This window comes from Eschrichtius robustus, chromosome 14, assembly GCF_028021215.1.
Source record: "Eschrichtius robustus isolate mEscRob2 chromosome 14, mEscRob2.pri, whole genome shotgun sequence".
Taxonomy (NCBI): domain Eukaryota; kingdom Metazoa; phylum Chordata; class Mammalia; order Artiodactyla; family Eschrichtiidae; genus Eschrichtius; species Eschrichtius robustus.
Window position 1 is genome coordinate 30,117,260 of NC_090837.1, and position 26,769 is coordinate 30,144,028.

Here is a 26,769-nt window from a genome sequence, read left to right on the forward strand (position 1 = left end):
GCAGACCCGAGCATGTTTGCATGCCTGTGGGCAGGATGCGGTGGGGATGGGAAGGTCGAGATGCAGGAAGAGGGGCCGAGAGGGAAGGCCGGGGCCCCTCAGGCTGCAGATGGGGAGGCACTGGCCATTGGCGTGGGCTGTCACCTCCTCCACGTCACCGCAGGAAAGGGCATCCGGGGTGGGTGGCAGGAGGCTGAGAATCATTGCCTCGTGACTTTGTTCTCTCTGGAAAGCAAGCAGCTGGGTCGTCTGCCAGGAGTGAAAAGCCCTTGACAGAATTCTAGTTTGAGGAGAGTGTAAGGAGCTTGAAACAGCCGCTGTAGAAAAGCAGAATTTGCGGGGCATGGGGGAGGGGGCGGTTCGCCAGATCCTTTGCCCAGCCCTGCATTCCTGCACCGCTGACGCCCCGTCATCAGGCAGCACAGGACCGGCATCGCAACGGGCTCCCGCAGACTTGGGATTTGCCAGGTTGATGGGATGGACCCCAATGGGACAGAGCTGAGGATACTGAGAAGTTGATGAGCTCTAGGGGACCTGGAAGTGGCTTGAAAAGTGAGAAGGAACAGAAGGGAATGAAAGGACAGGAGGAGGAGAATCAAAGGGAGGGGGCTGGACGGCGCATCCCATTGCATTTCCCCTCACGAAGCCCCAGCTTGCTCCACGCCCTTTCCTGCTTACTGAGTAGAAAACGAACCTGAACTCACCCCTCCTTAAATGTCCCCCTCATGGGACGACCATAATGAGGGCAGGTCGGCGGGACAGGCTTTAAGAGGCTTGAAGAGGCCTTGACAGTCTCAGAAAACACACACCGTTTTCTTTTCTCTTGTCCGCAGGGTTGTAAGCAGCCCCTCCCCCCAGGGGAGGCAGGAGGCGGTGCGTGTCCATCCACAGGGAAGGGACTCCCACTCCCAGCCAGGCAGCTGCCCCCAGAGAAATGTTTTCTAGCCCTTAGTAACCGTTGTCAGGGGAAGGTGGGTAACACCGATAAAAATGCCCATTTATTCCATGTTTCTGACTTTCTTTTAGGGGGGCTGAACTTTTCCAGGCCACGATTGTAAAGGCTGTAAAGGCAAGAATTGAGGAAGAGAAAAAGTCAATGGACCAGCTGAAGAGGCAGTAAGGATGCTTTCCTTTTATTTGGGGTTTGCCTGGTCCCATTCTGCCAGCTCTCAGCTCCCAGGGAGCCCCAAGCCCTGAGGAATCCATTTGTGGTAACTTTCACAACTGCCCAGGTGTTTACTCTGGGTGTTGACTGAAATGGAAATGGTCCAAAGGAGGAGAGCATCGGGGTGGGGGGAAGGGGGCCGCCATGGGCAAGACCAATGTCAGGTCCTAGTTCAGATGCTTACTCTGGAGCCCTGGGCAGGTCTGTCGAATTCTCTGAATTCCAGTCTCCATTTTAAAATTAGGACTCACAGTTCTACCTGAGTGTTGGTGAAGATTAAACAGTTAATGAATGAGACCGGGTCGTTCCCAGTAATACTCACTTGAAGTCCATCGTATCTGTGGGTTAAGTGAACAAATACAGAGCTCTTCACTTTGGAAGGATCTCTAGACATAATGTAATCCAGTCTGTTTGGGGAGAAACTGATGACCCATATAATAGATGACTTAAAATCCACAACTGGGCTTCCCTGGTGGCGCAGTGGTTGAGAATCTGCCTGCCGGTGCAGGGGACGCGGGTTCGAGCCCTGGTCTGGGAGGATCCCACATGCCGCGGAGCAACTGGGCCCGTGAGCCACAACTGCTGAGCTTGCGCGTCTGGAGCCTGTGCTCCGCAACAAGAGAGGCCGCGGTGGTGAGAGGCCCGCGCACAGCGATGAGGAGTGGCCCCCGCTCGCCGCAACTGGAGAAAGCCCTCGCACAGAAATGAAGACCCAACGCAACCAAAAATAAATAATAAATAAATAAATAAATAAGTATATATATTAAAAAAATACAATTTAAAATCCACAACTAACCAGAGACAGCACTGGAAACACACCCCGAATTTCCCTGTATCCGGTTCAAGGCCTCCTTTCCCACCACACCATTCTGGAGAACTCAAGTAATGGACTGACTCCACCCAGGAGATCTGAGAATTCTTTCTGTATTTTTTTAATTAGCCCACTGAAAATAATTATTTTCTTAGAGTGAAATTTCTAGCAGTAAGTGGAACCTCTGAGGATTGCTAGTGCCTCACATGTTTGGGGCCAGGTTTAACAGCTGATGGCCATAGAATTCAAAACCTAGCCACTTTCTCTAAGAAAATGGAGATACTCTGTCAGCCCACCAGGAAAATTCCCTGAGTTTGCTAGGACTACTTCATTCCATCCTGACCTCATTTCCCAGCTTCTTTCCCTGTGCAAAAATATCTGCCAGTAAAAATTACACTATCCCATGGCATGGTTATTTTCACAATCAAAGATATGAGTTATGTAAAACTATATATAATGAAAATACAGTATGGTATAACTATTACTATTGTTGTTTCTAGCTATCTATATCAGGTCTAGAGAAATAACAAATTTGAACCCACATGTAGAATGTGTTCCTAATTACCCATAAGTGAGACGTGTTACTATAATTCATGTCACTGGATTTTTCCGTTTGTTTAAGAATGCATCCTCTCAAATGAGAGGTCAGAATAAAAAAGAACGAAGGCAGTGATCATTGCAAAAGACAAACTGAAAATATTATTTAAGCTGCCCAAAGCAGAAATGTCACTTAAATCAGTTTAAAAACTTGGGCAATACATTCAGAATTTTAAGAAACTAAATTAGGAAATGAAACCTTTCACGAGGGCAGATGTGGGAGAAAAAGCTCAGCATTGCAGTTTCTGAATAGACTTCCTGAATAAACAGACAAAAAGCTGCAATTCAGCATTTTTCCAGATCCAATAAGAGATTAGATTCGACAAGGAGAAGAGTCGTAGGGTCTGATAAAATACTCGAGAACATTTGAGGAGCAACTTGCTATTTACAAAACAGTTCTCACACCCATACATCTTTTCACCTGACCTTCACAACAACTATGTGAGGCAGACAGTTAGTATCTAAAAAGATAAGAATGCAAAACCTGGGAGAATAAAGGATTTATATTTCATAATGTGCTGTGTTCAGAATGGCTTTGGTACAAGGTATAAGTGGACTTAAAGTATTTGGCATAATTACTATTGATCATATGATTGAGCTAGCATCTGTGTAGTGCAAAATAACATGGGTATAAAAAAAACCAAGGAGACATGCGTTGCTAATAAGTAACCATCCACAAGTCCCAAATGTTGACCACTTTGTCCATGATTTTAGCTGTTTGCATAAAAGTGTATAGGTAACTATGAGTGTGTTCTTGGCATTGCTGCTGCTGTTTTGTTGTACAGGATGGATCGCATCAAGGCCAGGCAACAGAAATACAAAAAGGGTAAGGAGAGGATGCTGAGCTTGACCCAGGAGTCAGGGGAAGGCCAGGACATCCAAAAACTCTCTGAAGAGGATGATGAAAGTATGTTGAAACATTTCCTTCTTAGCCTGAGTACCTTGAGGTTGAGTAAAATTATGATATTGGGTAGGGCTGTGAAATAATGTTCCTTTTCATTCTGCCAGTTTTATCAATGTATCTTTTTAACTCAGCAAGTTTTATGTTCCCATTGTGAGTGGGATGCCTTTGTTTGTTTCATAAAGTACATATTTAATGAGTCTATGACTTTACAAGTATTCCCCTGTTCAGCAAGATGACTTTAATATTACCTAGCTTCTGTTTCACGGACGTGTGATTCTGAAGAAAATAGGATGAGTTCGCTTCATTTGTTCCTTTAGGGAAGATATTTAAGATATGCAGTCTACTGTTGCCTTTGATTTCTATAAATTTTATACAGAAATTAAATATGTAGGTCTCTGAATAATTGTAGTTAAAATATCATTAATTATGATGTGTTCCAATGAAACTTAAGATGAAATACATATTTATTATATCTAATTATAGATTTGTTATATCCAATTAAGTTTAAAAGTTCTTTTTAAAGATGTTTGAAGGTGATTTTCTGTTTGAAGGGACTAGAGAAACAATGCATGGTATTCTGCCAGTGCATAATATCTATTTATCAACAGTAAGTTTATATTTTTCCAACCATGCATTAAAATGATCACAAGAGAAATTTCTGGTTATTGGAATTATGCATTTTAACAAATTATTTGCCACTAAATTGTTCTATAATATCTGGGTGATGCTTCTTTTCTGTTAATTCCATGGAAAATTTACTGTGAGATGCATTTTTGACAGATAATCCCTTCATTATTATATTTCTTTACATGCCCTCAATTACTAGAGAGAAAGTGAAAATGCGGCATTATGTTAATAGAAGACTGAATATTTAGCATTATGTTAATAGAAGACTGAATATTTACCTTGTGAAATCGGCTGTTGATCCATGTAAACTTTTCAGATTCAGTAGAGTCTCTTTTCCTGACTTATGATGTACTTTTGCAACTTGTCTAGATTTTGACAATTGAGTTGTTAAAGCGTGGTTTTCAAAGTTTGTTTTCTCACTTTCTAAGAATTAATATTTGGACATATTTTATTTTAGGAGAAGCAGACAAACAGAAAGCCAAGGGCAAAAAAAAGCAGTGGTGGCGGCCTTGGGTTGATCATGCTTCCAGTAGGTTTTCTTGATCCTCTTACAATTTCATCGATTCTAACCCTTATATCCTTGACCAGAATTCAGGCATCCCCATGACCTGTGTGTTCCATGCATGGTTTGACACTTGTGACTTGATAGGGGGTCAGAGGGTAGGAAATGTGATCTCTGTGGGTCTCTGAGCCCGACAGATGGAATCGTCCAGAGCAATCAGCTGATTACCCTGTGGCTTACGTGCTCCCAAGTACCACTTACGGGCTCAGAAAGGGAAGAGGGATTGATTACTGTGTTATCCAATTCTGAGGTCCAGAGTTCTGCTGAGATGTATTTGTTTCATGGCTGAAAACCCTTCTTAAAAATGAGTTTCAGCTCTTCCTGGGACTCTGCTTTAAGGAGAACCGCTATATTCGGAGTGTCCATGACCCTCTTTGTAAGGCACTTGGCGTGAATGCCAACGAGCACCAACGCCCTTCCCCCCCCCCCCGCCCCCCCCGCCCCATACCCAGAGCTTTGATTCCACTTGCATGTAAAATTTCTGGGCAATTTATTAAACATAAAGATGAGGACACCTTAAAACACATTTACTTTCTCACCCTGCCTCCTTCCCAGTTTCAAAACAGCTCTAAAACTACACTCTAAATTCAATGCCCAACATGTGGCTGGCCTCAGAGGCACCTGCAGCTCAGCCAGGACCAATTCAGAGCAAAGTCAGAAGATGGTTTTGGAAAAGCAGAGCTTCACAGCCACACAGAATTGGAGCATTTCCCCCACTGATCACAAGAAAAAAAAAAAAAAAAATGGATGAGGAATCGTGGAACTCAGTGACTTTATCTGCTCCGCTTAGCAAAGGACACAGCACTCACTATTGGCGATGGTATTCTAATGGAATGATCCATTTCAATCTGGCCCTCCTTGCATTTGTTAGAATATTGAATAATTATTAATTATCTTGCAAATTACTCATAATGTCTTCAGCCTTTTGCATCTTATATTGTGTCTCGATTACTGTAGCTAATGTAATCATACAGGTAATATCACCAAGGTCCGTAACATCAACAGGGTGATATTCAGAATCACTAGAAAATCACATAGATCAGAATCCTTTCCCTCACCTAATTCTTACTGTCATTTAGATCTGGTATTGGCCTTTCACCCAAGAAATAATTTCCTAAATCAGCAAGCCAATTTGAGGAAGTGATATTCAAAATTTGCTCAGGATACCTGGATGTAATCAAATGTAATCCCAAATATTGAATTTTAGCATTATGGTATTAAAAAAATCCATGAGTTCTAAAGAGTTTCATTTTATTTGCTGCTCAAGTCAAAAGACAAAGATTCAAGTTGAAATTCCGTGTGACTCTTATGGTCCCCTGGCGTGTCAGTCATGCTAACAATCTCGTAGTGCAGATGCTGTGTGCCGATTTCTATCAAGTCACAAGTGAACTGTGCCGATCTTTCTGTTTTAAAGGACCCTTTGCTAGTTTAGAGAGACCTATCCATTTCAAAATGGTGTCATACTGATGTTTTGTCCTTTCATCCGGGGGTACATTCCCACTGCAATCATTGTGGTTCTTTCCTTTGCTCATGTAAACATTGCATTTTGGAAGGAATTGGATATGGTCTTTGATCATCACCTTATGAGTTGGTTATCCTTGAAAGAATTTCTTCTGAAGGTTATTGACTTTAGATTTTCTGATTCATTTCACCCTCATTATATCAAGTTCTTGAAGGCTGGTATTACACTACCTGTGCCTGTTACAAGACTTCCAGTGCAATAATGCTGGGATGTGTGCCACTCATAGTTTGGAATCAGAGTCTGACTGTGGCGTTAAAATTTTTCTACAAAACATATTCCTTTTTACAAGCTGGTGAGGAAAGGAAAGGAATTGACATGAGGTTTATTTTGTAGACTGTGACGATTTCCGGAACTTGCCTGGAAGCACTTTATTGAAAGCCCTTTTTCTGATCTCTTGAGTCATTGGGCTTTTAAATATTCCTTAGAGGTGCCAAGTGTAAGAATAAGTGTCTTTGGAGTGCCCTTGTGTAAACCCATTGATGACGTAATAATGCTGTTACGTTGTTCATATTATCGGTAAGCATCTGAGATGCTTAACATGGTCTGCAGGGGACACCCTCTCAGTTCCATATCTATGTGCACACAAACCATTGCATCATTGCTGTTCAATGATACCTTCCATCCTCGTGTAGTGGGTCTCCGTGTCAATTCTGTACAGCCTAAGTCAGTGCCAGGCGTCACTTTATTGTCAAATATCTGAAATAAAGGGCCAAGTTCCTTTGGGATACAGGTGGTGGGATTTTAAAAGTCATTTTCACACTCAGCCATCAGCATCAGCATCAGCATTCATGGTACATATATGGACCCAGGCTGGGGCAGGATAGCTATGAGAACCCAGAAACGTATATATAAGAGCTTCTCTACTTATTATTAGCAGATAGAACTTCAGAAAATATTCTCTATTTCCTAGTTTTATTTCAATAACAATTTATAAAGGAATTGGAGACTTTTAAAATACTTCCTTCTTTTTTTGATGTGTTAATTGTACTTGTCACATACAAATTGGCAACATTTTTCAAATAATAAAAATCAGTGTTATGACTGTGATGAAAAACGTTTGGACTCAGTATCCACATGAAAAAAAGTTATTGAAGGTATGATTGAATACAGTTGAAGCTATTGTTGATTTTAGAGCCTATAATGAGGGTAAAATGTTCAATATTGGAAATCTCGGTTTTTACCAAATAACCACGTGACGTCAAGTCCATGTGACTTTCCCTCAAATCTCTGAGCTTATCTGAAGCGTTACTTTCATGGTCGCCCTCACTGTCCAACAGAATGCTGTGACTTTGGTTTGTTCTTGCTTATTCTTACCTTATTTTGAATTGCGTTTATTTCCTCAGGCTTAGGCCCAGTCCTCTGGGCCTGGTTCTCTCTTCAAAATAAAAATAACAAATTACAGTGCTTCTGTTCAAGGATATAAGGCCCAATTCATTCACACTGCATCTTCATGATGGAGGCTTCAGATTTGTCTGAAATCTGGGCAAAATTATTCACTGTCGTGTTTAGTGATACTCAAGCAACTAATTTTCAACAAGCCAAGGTTCCCCATGACCTTACAACGGATGAGTCCAAAGGATAAATAAAGACATCACATGATGTCATCCAAAAGACACCTCAGCATTTGGAAACACAAATATAACTTGAAAATGTGAATATGTTTTCCTGCAATGATGGTACAGTTCTTGTAGCATCAGAAATGCACATGCTGGGTCTCTTTTCTCTGATAAAGTAATGATCAAATTGATAAAGATTCCATTCTCAAACTTCTTTAACTCTCTGAACACTTCAGCTCTCTCTGCTCCCGTGCTTAAGACAGCCATATGTCCTGGTAGGGACAATGTCAGGCAAGGCAAGGACAATCCATACTGTTTGTGCTTTGGGTCTTATGGTCGGTACAGTTCTCCTCGAATTTCAGTAAGTGACTGAGGGCTCCTGGTTGACCAGAAGTCTCACAGCACTAAACTGTGTGGACCATGTCTGCCGGGCCTCCATCTGTCCCATCCTAGGTGTAGGAACAGCCAGAGTGTGGTGGCGGTGCTCTGTTTTTGATGTTACCTGCCCATTTGCTCCTCATGACAATGTGTGATTTTTTTAAAAAACTCTTTCAAATGTCTTGCCATCTGTGTTACGGCCCCGTGTCTGCATAGTATGAAGTGAAGGAGAAGGCTGGTGACACTGATTCTTGGTCCTGAATCGTCCTGATTAGCTTTGCTACAGCAGTTTGGACCCATTCAGACAACACCAAAGCCTCTGCTTCACTTTGGCCTTGCCTAAAGGCCCCAAAGTGCTGAACTGTGACACGATAATAGTTTTCAGTCCTTTGGCCATCTTGGTAACAAAAGCGGTTGCTGCAGAGTTGATCTGGTGCATCTGTGTAAAACTTGTTATGAAAAAGGAAGAAAACGCCAGATGAATGCAGCAGCGGCCAGGTCTCCTTGGAGGCCTGGACAAGGCCTGGTGCTCTGCAGACCACATGGCACCTCCTCATCTCCTGTTTCCTCCACCCCACCAACGTCTCTTGCTGTGGTCCTTTGAAGGACAATTTGTGTGTCTTTGGGGGCATTTCATTCATACGCCCCCAGTTATCTCATATCTCTTCCAAGAAATAAGTAAATATTTTGTTCTGCTTAGTGGTCAGGAGTGGAGATTACTATTTGTTTGAAACGGACAGTGAAGAGGAGGAAGAGGAAGAATTAAAAAAGGAAGATGAAGAGCCTCCACGAAGGTCAGCTTTCCAGGTAATTACGGGGATGAGGGAATCACGGTCTTTGCTAGTTGAAGAGTTTTTCTTTTTGACAGACCTTGATTGCAGGCCTAGATTTCTTCTGCCGTGTTCATATGTTGTAGCTCCCAGAAGCTTCTGATTTACATCTGAAACAGTGTGTCCCGTCCTGCTGCTTGCTGTCAGCGTTGCCATCATTACTGCAAGAGTTGCTGCAAGAGCACTGGTCCAGCCAGGGCTTCGTTCATTTGCATCAAAAAAAAAAAAAAAAATTCTGATGCTCTAAACAAAAATAAGCCTTCCTTGGGTGAACTTTCTTTTGCTGGCCTTGCTTTGGATTGTTTGAGTGGACTTCTAGTTCCATAGGTGAAATAGCTGACCATGAAAATAAAATCCCTGCTTTGTTGTGAAAACAAACGGTCGTTTCAGTGTTACTCCAGATTTTGAAAATCAGTTCCGTTTGTATTGCTAAAGATTTTAGAATGTATTAAAATCATGGAAACCTCCAGCCCAGTTTTGACGTTCTCAGCTTAACTGCCTTTCTTTTTCAGAGCCTGCTGTATCGTTCTCGGTGATATGAATCACCAGCCTAGTATCGTGTATCCAGTGAATGTATAGTGCTTGTTAAAGTTGTGGGCTTGTCAGTAGAGTTACCTATGGGATGAAAACTTGGTATAGATTTCTGTTACAAAGGAGCGCATATAGGACTCTTCTTTCCCATTTGTTAGACTACAAGGCACACAGAAGGATGTCCATCCTGGCTCATGATGTGTCCATGAGAAGGCCATTGTCAGCTTGTTGGCCAGGTCTTCCCGAGCTGGCAGGTTACCTCCACCCCTGTATTCCCAATGAAATTGAAGAACTAAATTATTCACCAGGACACCTTGCTCTGATGCTTTGTCACCGGCCCCGTTGCCTCCTGTGTGTGTTTCTTGATGACAGTGTCTGTGTGCATGTGTGTAGCTGGCTTATCGAATACTAATGACTTGACTTGTTTATTTTTATTCCAACGAGTTTTCTTCTAACCATCACTCATCATGCAGCAGAGGAGAGAACATGACCATCTTCACCATTTTTACAGATTACATGAACGATAGGCTATTTTCTTTATTCCTAACCTACAAGCAGGGTACATTTTATTCCACATTCAGTGATGAGCACGCCTTAACCTAGTCGATGTAATTATAGAGACAAACTCATACCGATGTCATATATTAAGTGATCAGTTTTTGGTTTTTTTCTACTAATTACTCTTGCTTTGTCCTTCTTTGTAGAGAGCTATTGGGAAGTTTGCGTCAGCCATTTTAGCCTTGCCAAAGTCTGTCATTAAACTTCCCAAAACTATTCTTCAGTATTTAATCAGAGCTGCAAAGGTATTTGATGTTTTACTGATGTGTGGTGTGTGGCCCTCCGCTCTGTAGACCTTTAGACGAGCAGATCCCGTTGCTCCACATCTGTGTTTTCCCTGTTCTATACATCGTATGATGAAGGAATTAGAAGAATTTAAAATATCAGGCAAACGTTTCCAAAAACTGTTCTGAGAAGACAAATTTCTTATTATGTGTTTTTCGGTGGACATCAGAGCCGATTAAAAAAATAGAAAGAGAAAATGCAGATACAGATCTAATTTCTGCCCTTCTCGTAGTTTCGCCTAAGTCACATCTTGTGTTAAAAGGTCACATCTGGTTGCATGCATCAGATATGATGTGTCAGAGTATGATCATTTTTCTCAGAAAGCTGGTAAAATTAGGAATCAGTAAGAAAAGACTCATTTTGCTCCATCTCCTTTTTGACTCCCTTTTAAGCCTCCATCTTCCTAAATTGGACTCTTCTGGCATCTTCTGCCCTGCGTTCAGCATCTCTCTTCACTGGGCTGAGCTGCCGTGGATGGTCCATGCAGCCTCCACACTCCATGTCGTTAGGGATGCTGCTGAATAAACTGATACAGTTATTTGTTGATTCACCCAGGAAACAACAGAAAGTATCCAGCTACCTATGCTGTGGTCACTAAGTTACTGGAAATCGTAAATAATGAATCGCTATTCTTGTACTTTATAGAAAGCCATTTCTCCTGCCTTAATCTGGAGTAAGCACTTGAACTACTAAAATGTTCCTCCCGGGTTTGGATAGCGAGGGAGACCTTTGCTTCTCACCTTTCACCTGGGGGTCTTATTTAAGTGCAGGTTATTTAGATTCAGCAGGTCCAGTGGGACCTGAAATTCTATGTTTTTCTCAAGCTCCCAGGTGAAGTGTAAATGCTGGTTTGCCTTGAGTAGCAGGGTCTAGACCTCTGGGCTCCCTCCCTTTTTAAAATGCCAGGATTCTGACTTTTAGTTTAATATTCCCTGTTGCCACTTCCCTGGGTTTCTTTTCCTCCCCCCTTTTATGGCGGCACTATGAGTCTCTCCATTCATATTTAAGAATTTATATGAAAGACTACAATGTGATTATCCCCCATCTTACTGTAAAGAAAAAAAAAATTGTTACTGCCAACAAAAAGAAAGGTCTGGATCACAACTGAATTGAAGAACATTTTAGAAAACAACCAATTTCAGTTAAAGATCTACACTTCCATAAAGTTCTCTCCTGTTTCAAAAACTAAATGTATTTTGCATAAGAAGTTTTCAGTCAAAGGAATCCCATTTCCCTAACATTTACGGTGAAATCACTTAGGGTAGAGTCTGAGATGAAGTTGGGCTAGTGGCAGCAGCAGCTGGAGAAGCCAGACGTCATTTATGCACATTTTCATGTGTTTTTCTGCTTAGGATTAGTGTGCGTGTGTCTTTTCTCCAGAGACACCATGACACTGGGTGATAGTTACCTCTGTGACTTCAGAATTGAGATGTTTCAGAATGAAATTAACTCAGTGTCTCAACTCTGTAAGAATTGGGATGTTTCCTCTTCCTTCTTCATTATCAACTTTTTCCTGAAACAGCTGGCCTGATCCTCTGTCCGATGTTCCTGGAACTGTAAAATATTTGTATTTCCAAACATCGACATGGAGATCATTTACCTACAAATGAGGACTTGTCATAATAGTCTCTCCGTCCCTCCTTTCCCCTTATTTGCATGATCCAAACTCTCATCTCAGTGAGAAAGCACCAACAGGATCAATCATTTAAGGGCCACACGTAGCACCAGGAATGCCTTTCCAATAAGGCAACATCTGAGTGGCCCGAGCCCTTTCTACGAGACTCCTTCAGTTCTGTCCTGAACCCACCCTGCTCTCTCCTCCCCACCCTCCCTCCCAGAGGCTTCATTTTTCTTCAGAGCAAAAGACTTGTGCACCTAATACATTCACAAATCCTGAATCACTTTCTTATTTTCTACTTTGGCATTCTTGCATTATCTAAAACCAGTATCATAATAACGCTTTTTTAAAGGAAATGTCACCATATGTATCTGTTAAGCCTGAAAATTTCTCGAGTTTAGCAGTTCAGAATTTTTTTAAAAATCAATATTTTGCCGAAGCAAGTTTGCCTATTAACATCCTAAACCTCAGAGATACTCTTAGTAGAATTCCCAATTAACACGCTCAATAAACATCGACCATAAATTCCTTTTTTTGTTGCTTCTCCTTCAAATTCCAATTCATCTTCTCACTTTCCAAAATATGCTTTTGGCATAAAATAGGATAATTTTTTGCCTCCTGGGTTTATTATTCAGAAACTGTACAGATCTTACATGTGTGTGAATTGCCCATAAGATTCAGATTTCTACCTGTGAAGAAAAAGGAAATGTTCTGTCTTAGTAACCCATGACCTTTACATTTCCATGTATGGAAAAGTTGAATCCCTCTTTATTTTTACAGTGCCAGTGGTTTGCTTACACTCTGTTTTTCAAAGATTTCAGAAATCTGAAAATAATGTAGAATAAAATGAAAGTGTCTGGGTTTTCAAGCGCCCCCAGGAAACATTCCTTTAACTTTATCTTCATAATAGAAAACCCAGCTTCCCTGAGACCAGGTGTGTGTGGGTGCACGCAGAGCATGCTGCTCGGCTTTGAGGTTGTGGATGGCTGACTTTGCGTATCAGGGTTTTCTTTCTGTTCCTTCTGCATGACTTGGGATACTGTTGGTGGGCGGGCTGTTCACAATTGCTCTATTACGGTTATTGGTTGTACTGTATTAATGCAACTGTTTTTAGCTATTGAACGAAAATGACAAAAGGCAACCAGAGGCACCCCAGTTTTCCTTCTGTACCATTCTGGAATAACCCCTTAACCTTCATATCACATTATTTTTCCTCTCCAAATACTAATCAATCTACAAAGCCCTTTCTCAAGTTACTGGTAATAGCTGTTATTCACAAGAGAGAGTATTGGGAATTCCCTGGTGGTCCAGTGGTTAGGGCTCCATGCTTCCACTGCAGGGGACACAGGTTCGATCCCTGGTCGGGGAACTAAGATCCTGCAAGCCGAGTGGCATGGCAAAAAAAAAAAAAAAAAAAAAAAAACAGATAAAAGAAGAGAGAGTATCAAACATGCAAAAGTATTTTCCCAAAGTAAATGAACAAAAGATGTTTTGGGTTTAACTCAAAGTTTACTTGTGCTGGGAGAAAACGAATGACACTTAGCCAGGCTTCCAGCTTATTCCTAGCGTGTATAATGCAATAGAATCAGGAACTAAGTATCACAAATGGTGGTAGGATGTGGGGATGTGGGAGAAATGGTGGTTTGTAGACCCAAAGTATTTCATGATTGTCTGATACCGAACAAAATATATGCCTACAACATCTGTTTTCACATTTTATTTCATGATAATGGAAATAGCACAGGTCAGCTCAGTGTATTGAGGGATATGTGAAAGGGAAGTTTAGTTTGTGTTGAGAGAAAAAAAAAAATTCTGAAAGTCAGGCAGCTTGGTATTGGTCCCTTTTCTTTTAATTCAGTTTATTAAAAATCCAGAAAATAATGGCGCTTTCTCCCTTCAGTTTGTTTATCAAGCCTGGATTACTGACCCTAAAACGGCACTCCGACAGAGGCGCAAAGAGAAAAAAAGATCTGCAAAAGAAGAACAGAAAAGAAGGAGAAAAGGATCTGGGGACGGTGAGTGATGAATGCAGCAGCACCCCTGCTTCTGTGACCTTGAACACAAATAAGGAACTGCAAAGGACAAGCTTGGGAGGAATGAGATTCTTGACTTCTAAAGAGTGCAAAGAGTTTTACTTACCCTTCATTATTCAGGTCTTGGAATAAATTAAAACATGAATTTAAGTTAAGGTGCATTTTATAAAGTGAGAAGAGAGAGAGAAGCAAAATACACCTGAAGAACGTAGAAGGAAAATAATAATTTTTAGGTGGATATTAAGTCATAGAAAAGAAATATAAGACAGGACCTGATTATTAAGTGAAAAGCTGTTCTTGGAAAAAACTAATGATAAAGATGAACCTACGGAAATTTGATCAAGAAAAAAAGGGAAAGCACAATTAAAGAGAAGTCAGGAACCAAAATGGAACATAACCACCGGTGCCATATTCAACATTATACTGATTCATTTGAAAACATATGATAGGAACACATCTCTAACGGGGAAAAGAATTCCAAACGACAATAAAACACACCAAAAGCCAAGTTAAAGAGCAAATGGGGCAATTAGGAAAAATATTTTCATTATATATCAGACTAAAGATTAGTGTTCCGGATGTATTAAGAACTTCTAAAAATCAGTAAAAGAAAAATTCAACCCAATGAATGAACGGATGTGAAAAACAATTCAAGATCAGAAAATAGAAATGGCCAAAAGGAGCTCAATTTCACTAGTAGTGCAAGAAACACAAACTAAGTATTTTGACATACTGTTTTTTTAACCTATTGGATTGGCAAGAACCTAAACATTTGATAATATCACTGTTTGGAGCTAGTGGGGGCATACATATTTGTGGTGTTCTAAAGCAGCATATCCACTTTGAAGAGCAGGTGTCAGTATCCATGAAAATTTTAAATGTGTGTCTCCTACCAGAGATCTGTCCCACCTCCAGGTGTATGGCTTAACTTGAATCAATATTTGCACATGAGCACAAGCACACGTGTCTAAGAATATTCATCAGACCTTATTTATAACTAACAAAAATTTGGAAACATCCTGAATGCCCACATAAAGAAGAAGAATCAAGTAAATTATGTTACCAATGTATTACAGCATACGATTTAGTAATTTAAAAAATGAGATGGGCTACTTTGAACTGACTTGGAGAACAATTCCTGACATACTGTTAAATGAAAAGCATTATGTTGCAAACTGGCATGCACATTATGAAACCATTTATGAAACAAAGGAAACCAAAGTGCCTCCAGACAATATTTTGCATTTTTAATGGGTACATGTAGTCGTGTATAAACGCCAGAGGAAGATCAGGAAGAATACTTAGCAAGTTAATTACAGTGGTGACTTCTGGCAGAGTGGGGGGAGAGACTGAGATTAAGGGGTAGGATTAAAGGGAACTTTAGACTTGTTATATTTTAGTTCTTTACAAAGAAAATGTATATATAGATTCTTTGTGAAATTAAAAATGTATTCAAAAAAGAAAAGAAAAGGAAAACATAATTTCTAATGGAACTCTTAATTGCAAAGCTGTTCTCCTTTTTGACCATTCTGGTCCCTGCTACCTCCTGGTAGCTTTTATTTTATTTTAGTTTATTGGTTTAAAAAGGCAAAAGTAAGACACAGGCAATGTAGCAAGTCAAGCAATAAAGAAGTGGATGCACAGTCTGGCCTTGAAAGCTACCCTAAGGCACCAAACCCTTGCATTGGTTGTGCTCTCTTCCACCCCTTTCCTGTGATGTACAGGCAATGTTTCCTTTGTTTCAAAAATGAGTCCATGCCGTCCAAATTCTCCTGTACGTTCATTAGCAATGTATCATGAACACTTCTGCAATTAAGTATTTATAAAACTATATCATCCTTTTTTAATAGCTGCAAAATATTCTATAATATGCATATGCATAATTTATCCAACTCTTCCGTCACTAATGGACATAAGGTTTGCTTCCAGATTTTGCCACAATTAAGAATGCTATCATAGATATCCTTGCACAGAAGTTCACATATAGTCGTGTGTGTGTGTTTTTAAATGCATGGCAAAAAGTCAGGAAGAACACACACTTTCCACAAAATAGATGATCAAAAGTGGGATTTCTGGGTTAAAGTGGGTGCTTTTTTACTTTAATAAATATTTTCCTAAAAGGTTTTAGAAATTTACAGTCCTATGTATAAGGTGAAGGAGTGTCTATTCCCCTGTAGCCTTATCCCATAGGCTATTATTACTGTTTTTATTGTGTGCCTTTCTCAAGGATGACAAACGGCTTTTATTTTCATTTGAATTTTCCTAACTAATGAGATTGAACATTTTTTATTTCATATTTTCTTGGTATTTTTTACTTTCAAATCTAAGATTTAAAATTTTTATCATGTTCCATACTATCATTCTATTGGGTTGTTTGTCTTTATTAATTTAGGAAATATTTATATGTTAGGGATATTATCCTTTTTTATGTGTTATAAGTATCTTTTTTCCAATCCAATGCTTATCTTTTGATTTAGTTTATGGTATATGTTTTCTAAGCAATGTTTACTTTTTTTGTGATGTCAAATAGGTCCAAATTTCTTTTTGCAATTTCTATGTTTTCATCTTGTTTAAGGAAGTCTTCCCCCCCAATTTTATGCAAATGTTTTCTTATATTTCCTCTTAATTTTATTTACCTTTTGAATTTTTTATTATTATGTGAAGTAGAGATCTATTATGCTAAATCTGTTGGGTAATGTCTTCCTTTTTCCATTGAAGTTAAATGCTCCTTTTCTCAGTATTAAGCTCCCATTTGTGGTATGGCTCTTAGGTATGTTTCTGGACTCTGTATTCTGATCCACTATCCTACTGTCTAGATCTGGGCCACTGTCATATTTTTTTTTTTTTAATTTTATTTATTTATGGCTGTGTTGGGTCTTCGTTTCTGTGCGAGGGCTTTCTCTAGTTGCGGCAAGTGGGGGCCACTCTTCATCGCGGTGCGCAGGCCTCTCACCATCGCGGCCTCTCCTGTTGTGGAGCACAGGCTCCAGACACGCAGGCTCAGTAGTTGTGGCTCACGGGCCCAGTTGCTCTGCGGCATGTGGGATCCTCCCAGACCAGGGCTCGAACCCGTGTCCCCTGCATTGGCAGGCAGACTCTCAACCACTGTGCCACCAGGGAAGCCCCTGTCATATATTTTTGAGTCCAGTAGCTAGAGTTAGTTTTAATATTTAGTGTTGCAAACTTCCCTCACTATGCCCCTTTTTTCAAAATTGTATTTGCTAGTTTCAGACATTTGTTCTTCCAAAATTATTGGGCAAATTCTAAAAAATCTTTAGTCATCTTACTAATATCTCATTAGTCTGTATCATGAAGATTATTTCATGCGTGGATACACCATCGTTTACCTACAAATCTAGGACGGCAATAATTCAAAGATATTGGGACAGAAATAAATGTTTATTTCTTTAATAAATATTTATTCAGCACCTTCTTGATACAAGGGATCATCCCTTCTTCGTCGGCAGATGAAACAAGTAGCATCTGTCCTCCCGAAGTGCCAGCTGCCTTTGTGCTTTCTGTGCAATAACTCACTCGCCCCTCACTCCCTGCCCTACACTTGGGGATGTGAGGTCCCAAAGAGTGAAGGAACCTGCACTGGTCACAGCCAGCTAGTGAGTGGTGGGTCTGGAATGCATAGCAGGTGTCCTGGCTCCAGACCCCTCCACCTTAACCAGTAGGGAACACAAATATAGGGGAAAAATCCCTGTTGACATAGAAACTGCAAGCTTTCATTTAAAAAATAAGCATACATAGAATAGTGTGGGACCAGAGGACAAAAGGTGACTTATGACCCAGAGTGCAAAGGAATACAGTACTTCGTGCAAAAGACAGTCTTTGACCAGAGCCTGGCAGAAGAAAGCAAGTTCGTGTATGAAAACTAAAGAGCAGGTCAGCTTAGCTAGTAAAGACAGGATGTGAAACAGAGCAGCAGAAAAGAGCGCAGTAGAAAATAAGTTTGGGAAGATTAACTGGAGTCAGGTTGTGAATCGTCTTTGATAGAGTTACCAGATAAAATACATGAACCCCGGTTCTAGTTGAATTTGTTAGAAAAACAACAAATAATCTTTAAGCTTCAGTATAATTTGGACATATTGCATGGGATTTACTTACACTAAAAAACGATGTGTTATTTATCTTAAATTCAAATTTAACCAGGTGTCCTATATTCTCATTTGCTAGATCTGACAACCTCAACCTTAAAAGATGAGGCTAAGAAATAAAATGAAACTCCGTGATGTCATTTTAAGGGTGACCCACTAAAATTTATAACATTACCCCAAGGTGTTCAAAATTACAACTTCACTGTGTGTAACAGGAGTCAGCACACTTTCTGTAAAGGGCCGGATGGTAAATATTGTAAGCTTTACAGGCTGTAAACTCCTGCTGCAACTCAACCCTGCCATCTTGGGATGAGAGCAGCCTTGGACGGTATGTCCACAAATGGGTGTAGCTGTGTTCCAGTAAAATTTGAATTTCATGTAATTTTCATATGCACAAAATGTTATTGTTCTTCAGACTTTTTTCAACTATTAAAAATAGTTGAACTCACAGGCCATTTAACAACAGGAAGCAGGAAAGATTTGGCCAGAGGGCTGTAGTTTACCCCACCCCCAGTTCCATGATTCTCATTCTGGAGTGGAGTGAAGAGAATCTGAAAGCTCAGAATTCTTATGACTTTTCCCCAGGAGCTCTTCAAATCGGCAGAATGTCCTAGATTTCATTATAAAATTCCTCTGAATCCAGAAGAGTAGTGTTGGCATTCATTTACCCTAAAAGGATGTAACCCGTGTTTCTCAAACAGTCTTGGCAGGTTCTGTGGAGTGGGAAGACCGGGAGGATGAACCGATCAAGAAGAAGTCTGATGGACCAGGTAACAAAATAAAGGCTCCCATCTGGGGGGGGGGGGGGGCGGGGAGATTGGAACTTGTTTCTTGCGCAGATAGTACGTAATGGAAGGCTGCCTGAAAACAGTGAATTAAATCCTGTTGCTGCACTGTGACTTAATAATGTGTCCCTTGAAATCTCATCTCTAGTGAAATTGCAAAGGCACTCCAAAAAGTAGACCTGACCTTTACACTGTGGGATGAAATGTAGGATTAGAGTCGGCTTGTAAATTCCTTTATCCAAGTACCTATGAAAGGGAGTTTGGAGAGCAACTTGTAAATGTCCCAGGGAAGCCATCAGAGTAGAGGCACAAAAAATATTGGCAATTAATTTAAAGTACATGGAAAAGGAGTGAAGTGAGAAGTAAGTCACTGCGGAACTGAGCGGGCCTCCAGGCTTGGGCCAACCTCCTCGTCTTAGGGAAGAAAACCAAACCCCACTGCGTTTGCTCAGGACTCCACACAGTGGGGGACAGAACCGGTGTCTTTAACCCCTAGCCCAGTCACGGTGCCATTTGGGCTTCACGGAGTCCACGATTGGGAGGAAGATTTCTCCATCAGGAAAAAAAGAGGCGAAACAAAAGCCTCCAAATGCAATGTGAACCCAGATGCCTCTTGGCTCCACAGACGCCACTTCCTCTCTCATGGGGCTGGCATTCCTGTAAGCATCACTTAGCAGCAGGCAAGGTTTTCAGGCTCTTTTGCTCTGGACACAAATACGTCCAAGGATGCCATCTGCTGACACAAAATGAGGCTTCCTGAATGCTCTCCAAGCCCTCGGAGGCACAATCCTTGAACCTGGCCTTCACATCCAGATAATCGGCTCATATGTCTGTCGGATCACATACCCCATTATTGCTGCAAAGCTTTATCACGCTTTGGATGGCACAGCTCCTTTGCCAGGCACTTTTCCATGAGCTTTACACTCATTGACTTGTTCAACCCCCTCAAAGCCCTCTTCCCCATTTAACCAAGAAGAAACTGAGGCAGAGAAAAATTAGCCAACTTCTCCAAATCTACACAACCACTCAGGGGTAGAGTTGGGATTTGGATCCAAGGACTCAGAATCCAGAGTCTGTGCTCTTAACAGCTATGCCCTCCAGCCTCTATGGTTAAAAAATAAACAAGAATAAGAATCCTAATTTCCCGTGTGAGTCTATGATCACCCCAGTGGGTAAAGTGCACGTTATGTTACACAGTGCTCCAACACAGTCAGGAACACCATAAGCAAAACCGTAAAATAATTAGGCTTATCTTCACAGCTTCTAACAAAATAATTGTGAATATATGAAAAAAAAATAGGTCGTCAAAAATATAAGATGCTGCTAAAGTTTATCAAGTTTAGTCCTTCAGCCTCCAGGGGTCGAACTTGCCCCTTGATGTCTACACGAAGAGGCTGTGGGCAGTCAGTATCTGCCAGGTGGGGCTCTCTTGGCCGGTTCCTCTGGGCCTGCTTGACCCGGAGGCTCAAGGCCCCTTCTCACTACATGGTTCCCCCAGCTCCTTTTCCAGAGTCCCAGCTGGCAGCTCCAAGGTTCCTGTGACCTCAGTAGGTAGCACCGTCTACCGCTTCTTTGTGTCTCCCTGACTCACCTGGACCATGTGCGGAGCCCATACTCTAGCTAAGCTTCCCTTGGATGGTTTTCCTCTGAAAAGAGCAAAATTTCACCTGAGAGAAGTTCCACCTTTCTCCTAGGCCACCCAAATGCACAAATAATTGTTTTTCCATGACAAAGTCAAACTCTGGTTCACGTTTCAGTCTTTAAAGTAGAGAGAGGACAGCGACAGGGGTGGGCCCTACACCTGGGCTAGAGGTTGCAAGACTCCACCACTCCTGGGCCAAATCCCACCTGCCACCTGTTCTTCTGTGGCTTGTTAGCTAAGGATGACTTTTATCACATTTCATGGCTGGAAAAAAATCAAAAGAAGAAGAGTATTTAATGACACATGAAAATTATGGGATTCAAGTGTCAGTGTCCGTCATTAAAGTTTGGTAACCCAGGCTTGCCCGTTGATAGACGATCCACCCACTGTCTACAGCTGCTTTCACACCAGCACAGCCGAGATGGCCAGAGACAGCAAGCCTGCAAAGCTGGAAATGTGTACTGTACGGCCCCATCCAGAAAATGAGCCCCCCCCACACAGAAAAGCTTATGTCAGTGAATTTTGTCTTTTTCTACCTGCTGTATTAGTGACCTTAAACTACAACCATTCCAAACTATCATCATTAATCATAAATTCATTACGCTCTTACTATGACAGTTGAATCTGATTTCCTTTTTCTGGTGAGAGGAAGAGTGAAGGATACAGGTTATTTTTCTTATTGAGGGTGTTGGTGGTGGTGCCTTGATTTTTTTTTTTTTTTTTTGACAATAAGGCAATCCTTAATTCATTGTCGTGTTCACTAAGTATTCCCTTTATTGCAGTCAGTGTTTGAAATAGCTAATAAAACTAATTTTTTTAAAAGCCAAAGTAAAAATATGTACACATGGATGGTGATTTGGTGATGTGTCTTGAAGCGTTCCTTGTATACCAGTTGAAAAAGCACTGATTTACAGGAAGCAATGAGTAAGACAGACAGTTAATATGGGATCTTCCCTCTTTTATTTTGATTCTGACCTAAAATAAGTTATGTCACAGCCGTGACCCAGAGCTCACGTTGAATTCCGGGGGTGCCGGAGAGGCACGACATCAGGGATACGGTGGGAACCCGAGCGGAGCTTGTCACACGCGGCCTCCCAGGCGGGTCCCCAGTCACAGCTGAGATGAGGAAGGCAGCCCAGGGTCATCGGGAATCTTGGGGCTTCTGTGGTTTGGAGAGGACTGACTCCCCTCGCCCCCAACCCCCGGGGAAAATTTTGTAGTTAGCACAGCTCGATGTCATTAAATACATATGGAGAAGATAAGTCAGTGGTTTAGATAGACTCTTAGTGTGTGGACTGAATTCCCTACAAAATACCTTTAAGGTGGTTTAACTGCAATCCAGCTGCAGTGAGAAGCATCAGAGTCTTCTGAACCAACAGAATTGTTTCCCACGACAATTGTTACTTAAGAAAAGAAGAAACGTACAGAAAAAGCGTTAAAGGACCCAGTTACCTGGATAGATACAGACTCTTTCTGTCCCTGCGTCAGTAACAAATATCTTTGAGCACAATCTCTACTTTTAATCAAACCTGTTAACTGCATACGGACCTATTCTGACTGATGCTTTGACCCAAGGTTAAAAACTCTATCCGCGTTTGGTTTTGGTGCTTCCGCAGCAGGTGTGGAAAGCTCCGCCCACGGCTTCCTAGCCTGCGGTCCCCCCCCGACGCCCCTGTCACTCCGTGTTGGGAACGAGGGCAAAACCAGGGCTGCATTTGGTAAAATACCACACACAGCACCGCGGCTGAGGGCACGATGTCCCTTTAAATCGTGTTCTCTTCTTCCTCCTAGATAATATCATCAAGAGGATATTTAATATTCTGAAGTTCACCTGGGTCCTGTTTCTGGCGACCGTGGACAGTTTCACAACGTGGCTGAACTCCATCTCCAGGGAGCACATCGACATCTCCACCGTCCTGAGGATCGAGAGGTGCATGCTGACCAGAGAGATTAAAAAGGTAGCACTGGGGCTTCCCTGGTGGCGCAGTGGTTGAGAATCTGCCTGCTAATGCAGGGGACACGGGTTCGCGCCCTGGTCTGGGAAGACCCCACATGCCGCGGAGCAACTAGGCCTGTGAGCCACAACTACTGAGCCTGCGCGTCTGGAGCCTGTGCTCCGCAACAGGAGAGGCCACGATAGTGAGAGGCCCGCACACCGTGATGAAGAGTGGCCCCCGCTTGCCGCAACTAGAGAAAGCCCTAACACAGAAACGAAGACCCAATATAGCGATCAATCAATCAATCAATCAATAAATCTTAAAAAAAAAAAAAATCCCTGAAAAAAAAGTCATGTAATACTAAATGATCTGGAGGTGAAGCAGAAATGCAGGCTAAATACTTTAAAGAAAAAAAAAAAAAAAGTAGCACTGCTGGCATGATTCTGAAAGTCAGTATCCAGAACCCCAAGTAGGATCAGACAAAATCGGTTCTCTCTAGACAGTCTTTACATAACCCCTTTGCTTTTTTGTATATTTAAGTCTGTTCCATGCTCAGAATGAAAATAATCAGACGCCACACACACACACACACACACACACACACACAGTCCCGGGATCTCGGCCAGGGGGTCCTTTCTGTCCCCTCCCATCACCACCGTTCGCAGCTGCACAGGCTCTGCCGTGTCTCATAAAGGAGCATGTTGTATAGTCTGGCAAGTTTGATGTGAAACTTCTCATAGGGAAAATTAGGATATATGCAGAGCCACAAAATACAGCCATAGATGGTTTATAGATTACATTTGAAAATAATAGTTCATTGCTGGAAAAGTTACTCTGACTTAGCAAAATTATCTACATATAAGAAGGTATTTCTTTTTCAATATTTTAATTTTATTTTTGGAGATGTAAGTGACATATAACATATTAATTTCAGGTTTACAACATAATAATTTGGTATTTGTCTATATTGTGAAATGATCACCACAGAAAGTCTAGTTAGTCACCACACCTTGTTATAAATTTTTTTCTTGTGATGAGAACTTCGAAGATCTACTCTCTTAGTAACTTTCCAATATGCAATACAGTATTGTTAACTGTAGTCCCCATGCTGTACATTGCATCCCCAGGATTTATTTATTTATAACAGAAACTTTGTACATTTGACCATCTTCACCCATAAACGAGAACGGGTTCTTGTTCGGCATGACCCAGTAACATCGGGCACCATTAATTCAATGAGTTAATGTCGATCCCCAGCTTGACTAGCTTGGCTTTTCATCCTATTCAAGGTGTGCGTGATGGTGGAGGGTTGTCCATATTGAGAAGTGCCGGGCAGCTGCACAGGCCAGTGCTTCGTAAGGACCGTGACAGTGTCTCCTTCTCTGCAGGGCAACGTCCCGACCCGGGAGAGCATCCACATGTACTATCAGAACCACATCATGAACCTTTCCAGAGAGTCGGGACTGGACACCATTGATGACCGTCCTGGCGCCACCGCAGGTGTACAGACAGCCCACAGGATGGACAGCTTAGATTCCCACGACAGCATCTCCAGGTACGTCACGTGCTCCACGATGGTGTTGCTTTTGACAAAGGTAACAGAGGTGAGAAATGATGGGTGAGGTGCAGATTAATCAGAATCATGCAGGGTGCCCAGCCATTCCGGGCTGTCTTTGTGGCCACAGGCAAGCAGAGCATTGCCCGTCCCTGGACCGGGCAGACAGAAGCAGGAATCAATAATAACTATTAGCAAGACCTGTGTGATTCACAGCCACAGGACTGGGATTTCCAAGCTGGAGTCAAGTCAGACGAGCCTTCCGCATCACAAAGTGACTAATTGTATCAAGAACTGCCTCTTTAATGCCTTTAAAATGCTGCTCCAGAAAGAATCTTCTGTTCTAGAATCTTCTACCATCTATTGCTATCCTTGATCTTTTCCTTTCAGAAACGTTACTTTATGGTTCGTAATTTTAGAAATTTGAGAAGTGGTTCTGTCTGCCCCCGTCTTCCACATTGTGTGGTCACAGCCCTGCTTCACACAGGCACCTGCGCTGACCTTTCACCTGGGGCTGCACTAAACACTGTGCATGGGTTTCTTCACTTTATCCTTAAAAGACCCTTCAAGATGTACTGTTATCATCCCCATTTGACAGAGACATGAGCCTCTTCTGAAATTTCATGAGGCTATAGACTATTTCCCAAAGGGGAAAACCACACATGATTACAAATTTTTTCCGTAGAACTACAGAGGTTTCACGGGCCTCCAGAATATTATATGTGAGCCTGGCTTAAGAATAGTGGTTCCAGAACCAAACTCTGAACCAAATGAATCAAAGAGAAAGTTAGAAAGTGAACTGAAAATCAGTTGTTCATAAAATAAACATACACGATTCCTTATTCCTGAAAGTTACTTATTAGTAACTTTCAGCTGCGTAACCACTGAGAATATGGTCAATTAAGAAAGTAACTAAATACTGTAAATCACAACTTTAGGAGGTTGAAGAAGAAAAAGAAAATAAAGACTGGCCAAAATAAAATCAAGTAACTGCCTTTAAATCTGATCCAAGATGACAAACATAAAGCTGCACCCATAGTCAAAAACTGTAAGGCAGGAGATATTTAAATCCATCGATTGCTTTTTAACAAAGACTGTCAAAATATCCCAAACATTTTAAAATGGTCAATCCATCAATACATTTACTAGTAGAAAGCCAATACCTTTAAAATTATTTTTTAATGTTCTTTTACTCTTTATTTGTAAGCTAAAGAAAAGGGAGACACAATAGGTTCATTATGTCATTAGTAACTGAGTGAACATATTTGCCCTTTCCTTAAAGGCTGAGCAGAACTTCCAGTTTCTTTGTTTAGGAAACTTTCAAATCATGTGTCTGCATTAGAGTCCACAGGAAGCCTTGCCGATTGCTGGGGAGGCAGTGACCTTCTCTGGGAGGGACTCCCAGCATGAAAGCTTGCTCTCAGACACCTGTGCCCTGCAGCAGGGTAGTGTCAACCCCAGTGGGGACACGGGGACACACACGCTCCATGTGGCCCGGCCCCTTTCCGAGGACCCAGCCTGCGTGGAGCCCTCCTACTCACCCCATCTCACCCACTTTTCCCTCTGGCAGACAGTAGAGGGGGTTAGGGTGGGAACCTAACAAATGAGTTTGTATTCCCTTTGACTTATTGGAATAGTCCCGATTTCCTTCAAATCCAGATGTAAAATAGCACTTTTTAAAAAATGGTTGTTTTATGAAATCAGATATCCTCTACCTTCTCAGAAAATAAATTAGTTTAAGTTCCTTCAGGAAACGGTGACATTCTAAGGAACATTCCTAGATATGACCAGAGTGGTTATCATTTGAAATGTGTGCCCCTGGGGTATCTCGATGAAGACATCGTCTGATTAGATTTGTCATCTGTTATTGTGAAGCTTCTCCTCTTCCCTTTCACTTTTAAAACTGTCCTGGCTTGGGTGACAAATTGGTCCACTGCAAATAACCCAATAGTCTGGGGTTGTGTGGGGTCCGAAAGTGGGCTGATGTGACAGTACAACTCACCTAAGAATTAACAAGGTTAATAGGACTTTGGGGTCAGAGCAATGATTCCCGTGCAGAAAATCGAGCAGGTGAGGGCACACAGCATCTTTCTGCTGCAAACTCCCAAAAGGCCATCATGGGATCCACCTCTGAAAATATGAAATGACACAGAAGCTCACAGATCCAGTTCCATCATCTCATAAATGATGAAACCGACCCCGAAGATGGGAAGCGCTTTATCTAAAACCCAGCAGGCAGCCAGTGTCGGTCGGCGTGGAGACCCAGGCCCAGGCCCACTGTGCTCATCCACTGCGTTCCTAGTTCATCTCCCCATCATCTTCTCTTTTTGTCCAGGACGGGTTGACATCTAAAGGAGTCAGCGTCATTTTTTAAAATCCTTATTAGAGACCGTTTGGTTGCCTGCGTGTTCCCCTCTCTCATTGCCTGAACCCCGTGTTGGCCATATGGCTGTAACGTGCAGTCAGGGTGGCCCCTCCAGAGCGCTCGGGGCTTGGTGGGGGAGCTGTAACTCCAGGAACCTGAAACCCTTTAACGGTTCCATGAGATCCTCGAATTCCCTACTCCCAGAGGGGACCCCAGAGGTAGCTCCATTGTCCTGAATGGTTTCCATTTCTGCCCCATGGTCACTGACTGTGGACGTCTGACTGTCCAGCCAGCACACAGTAGGTCCCCTAGTGCAGCCACATGTGATGTTCATCCAGGAAATCAGCCATCCAGTATCACAAGGGTCAGCCGGGTCACTCATGCTCAGGCTGAAGATTAGTGCCC

At 41.9% G+C, this 26,769-nt stretch overlaps 1 protein-coding gene across 4 annotated transcripts in view; it reads left to right on the forward strand.

Moving 5' to 3' along the window:
- The window catches only part of PIEZO2 (piezo type mechanosensitive ion channel component 2), a 347,028-nt gene that overhangs the window by 285,000 nt on the left and 35,259 nt on the right, over positions 1-26,769 (forward strand). For all 4 annotated transcript variants that reach the window (XM_068562415.1, XM_068562416.1, XM_068562413.1 and 1 more), the window contains 8 exons: positions 1,027-1,116; positions 3,359-3,480; positions 4,562-4,633; positions 8,823-8,929; positions 13,845-13,959; positions 18,782-18,850; positions 22,299-22,465; positions 23,833-23,999. In XM_068562415.1, the coding sequence (XP_068418516.1) occupies positions 1,027-1,116; positions 3,359-3,480; positions 4,562-4,633; positions 8,823-8,929; positions 13,845-13,959; positions 18,782-18,850; positions 22,299-22,465; positions 23,833-23,999 (909 nt within the window). The remainder of the gene's footprint in view (positions 1-1,026; positions 1,117-3,358; positions 3,481-4,561; positions 4,634-8,822; positions 8,930-13,844; positions 13,960-18,781; positions 18,851-22,298; positions 22,466-23,832; positions 24,000-26,769) is intronic.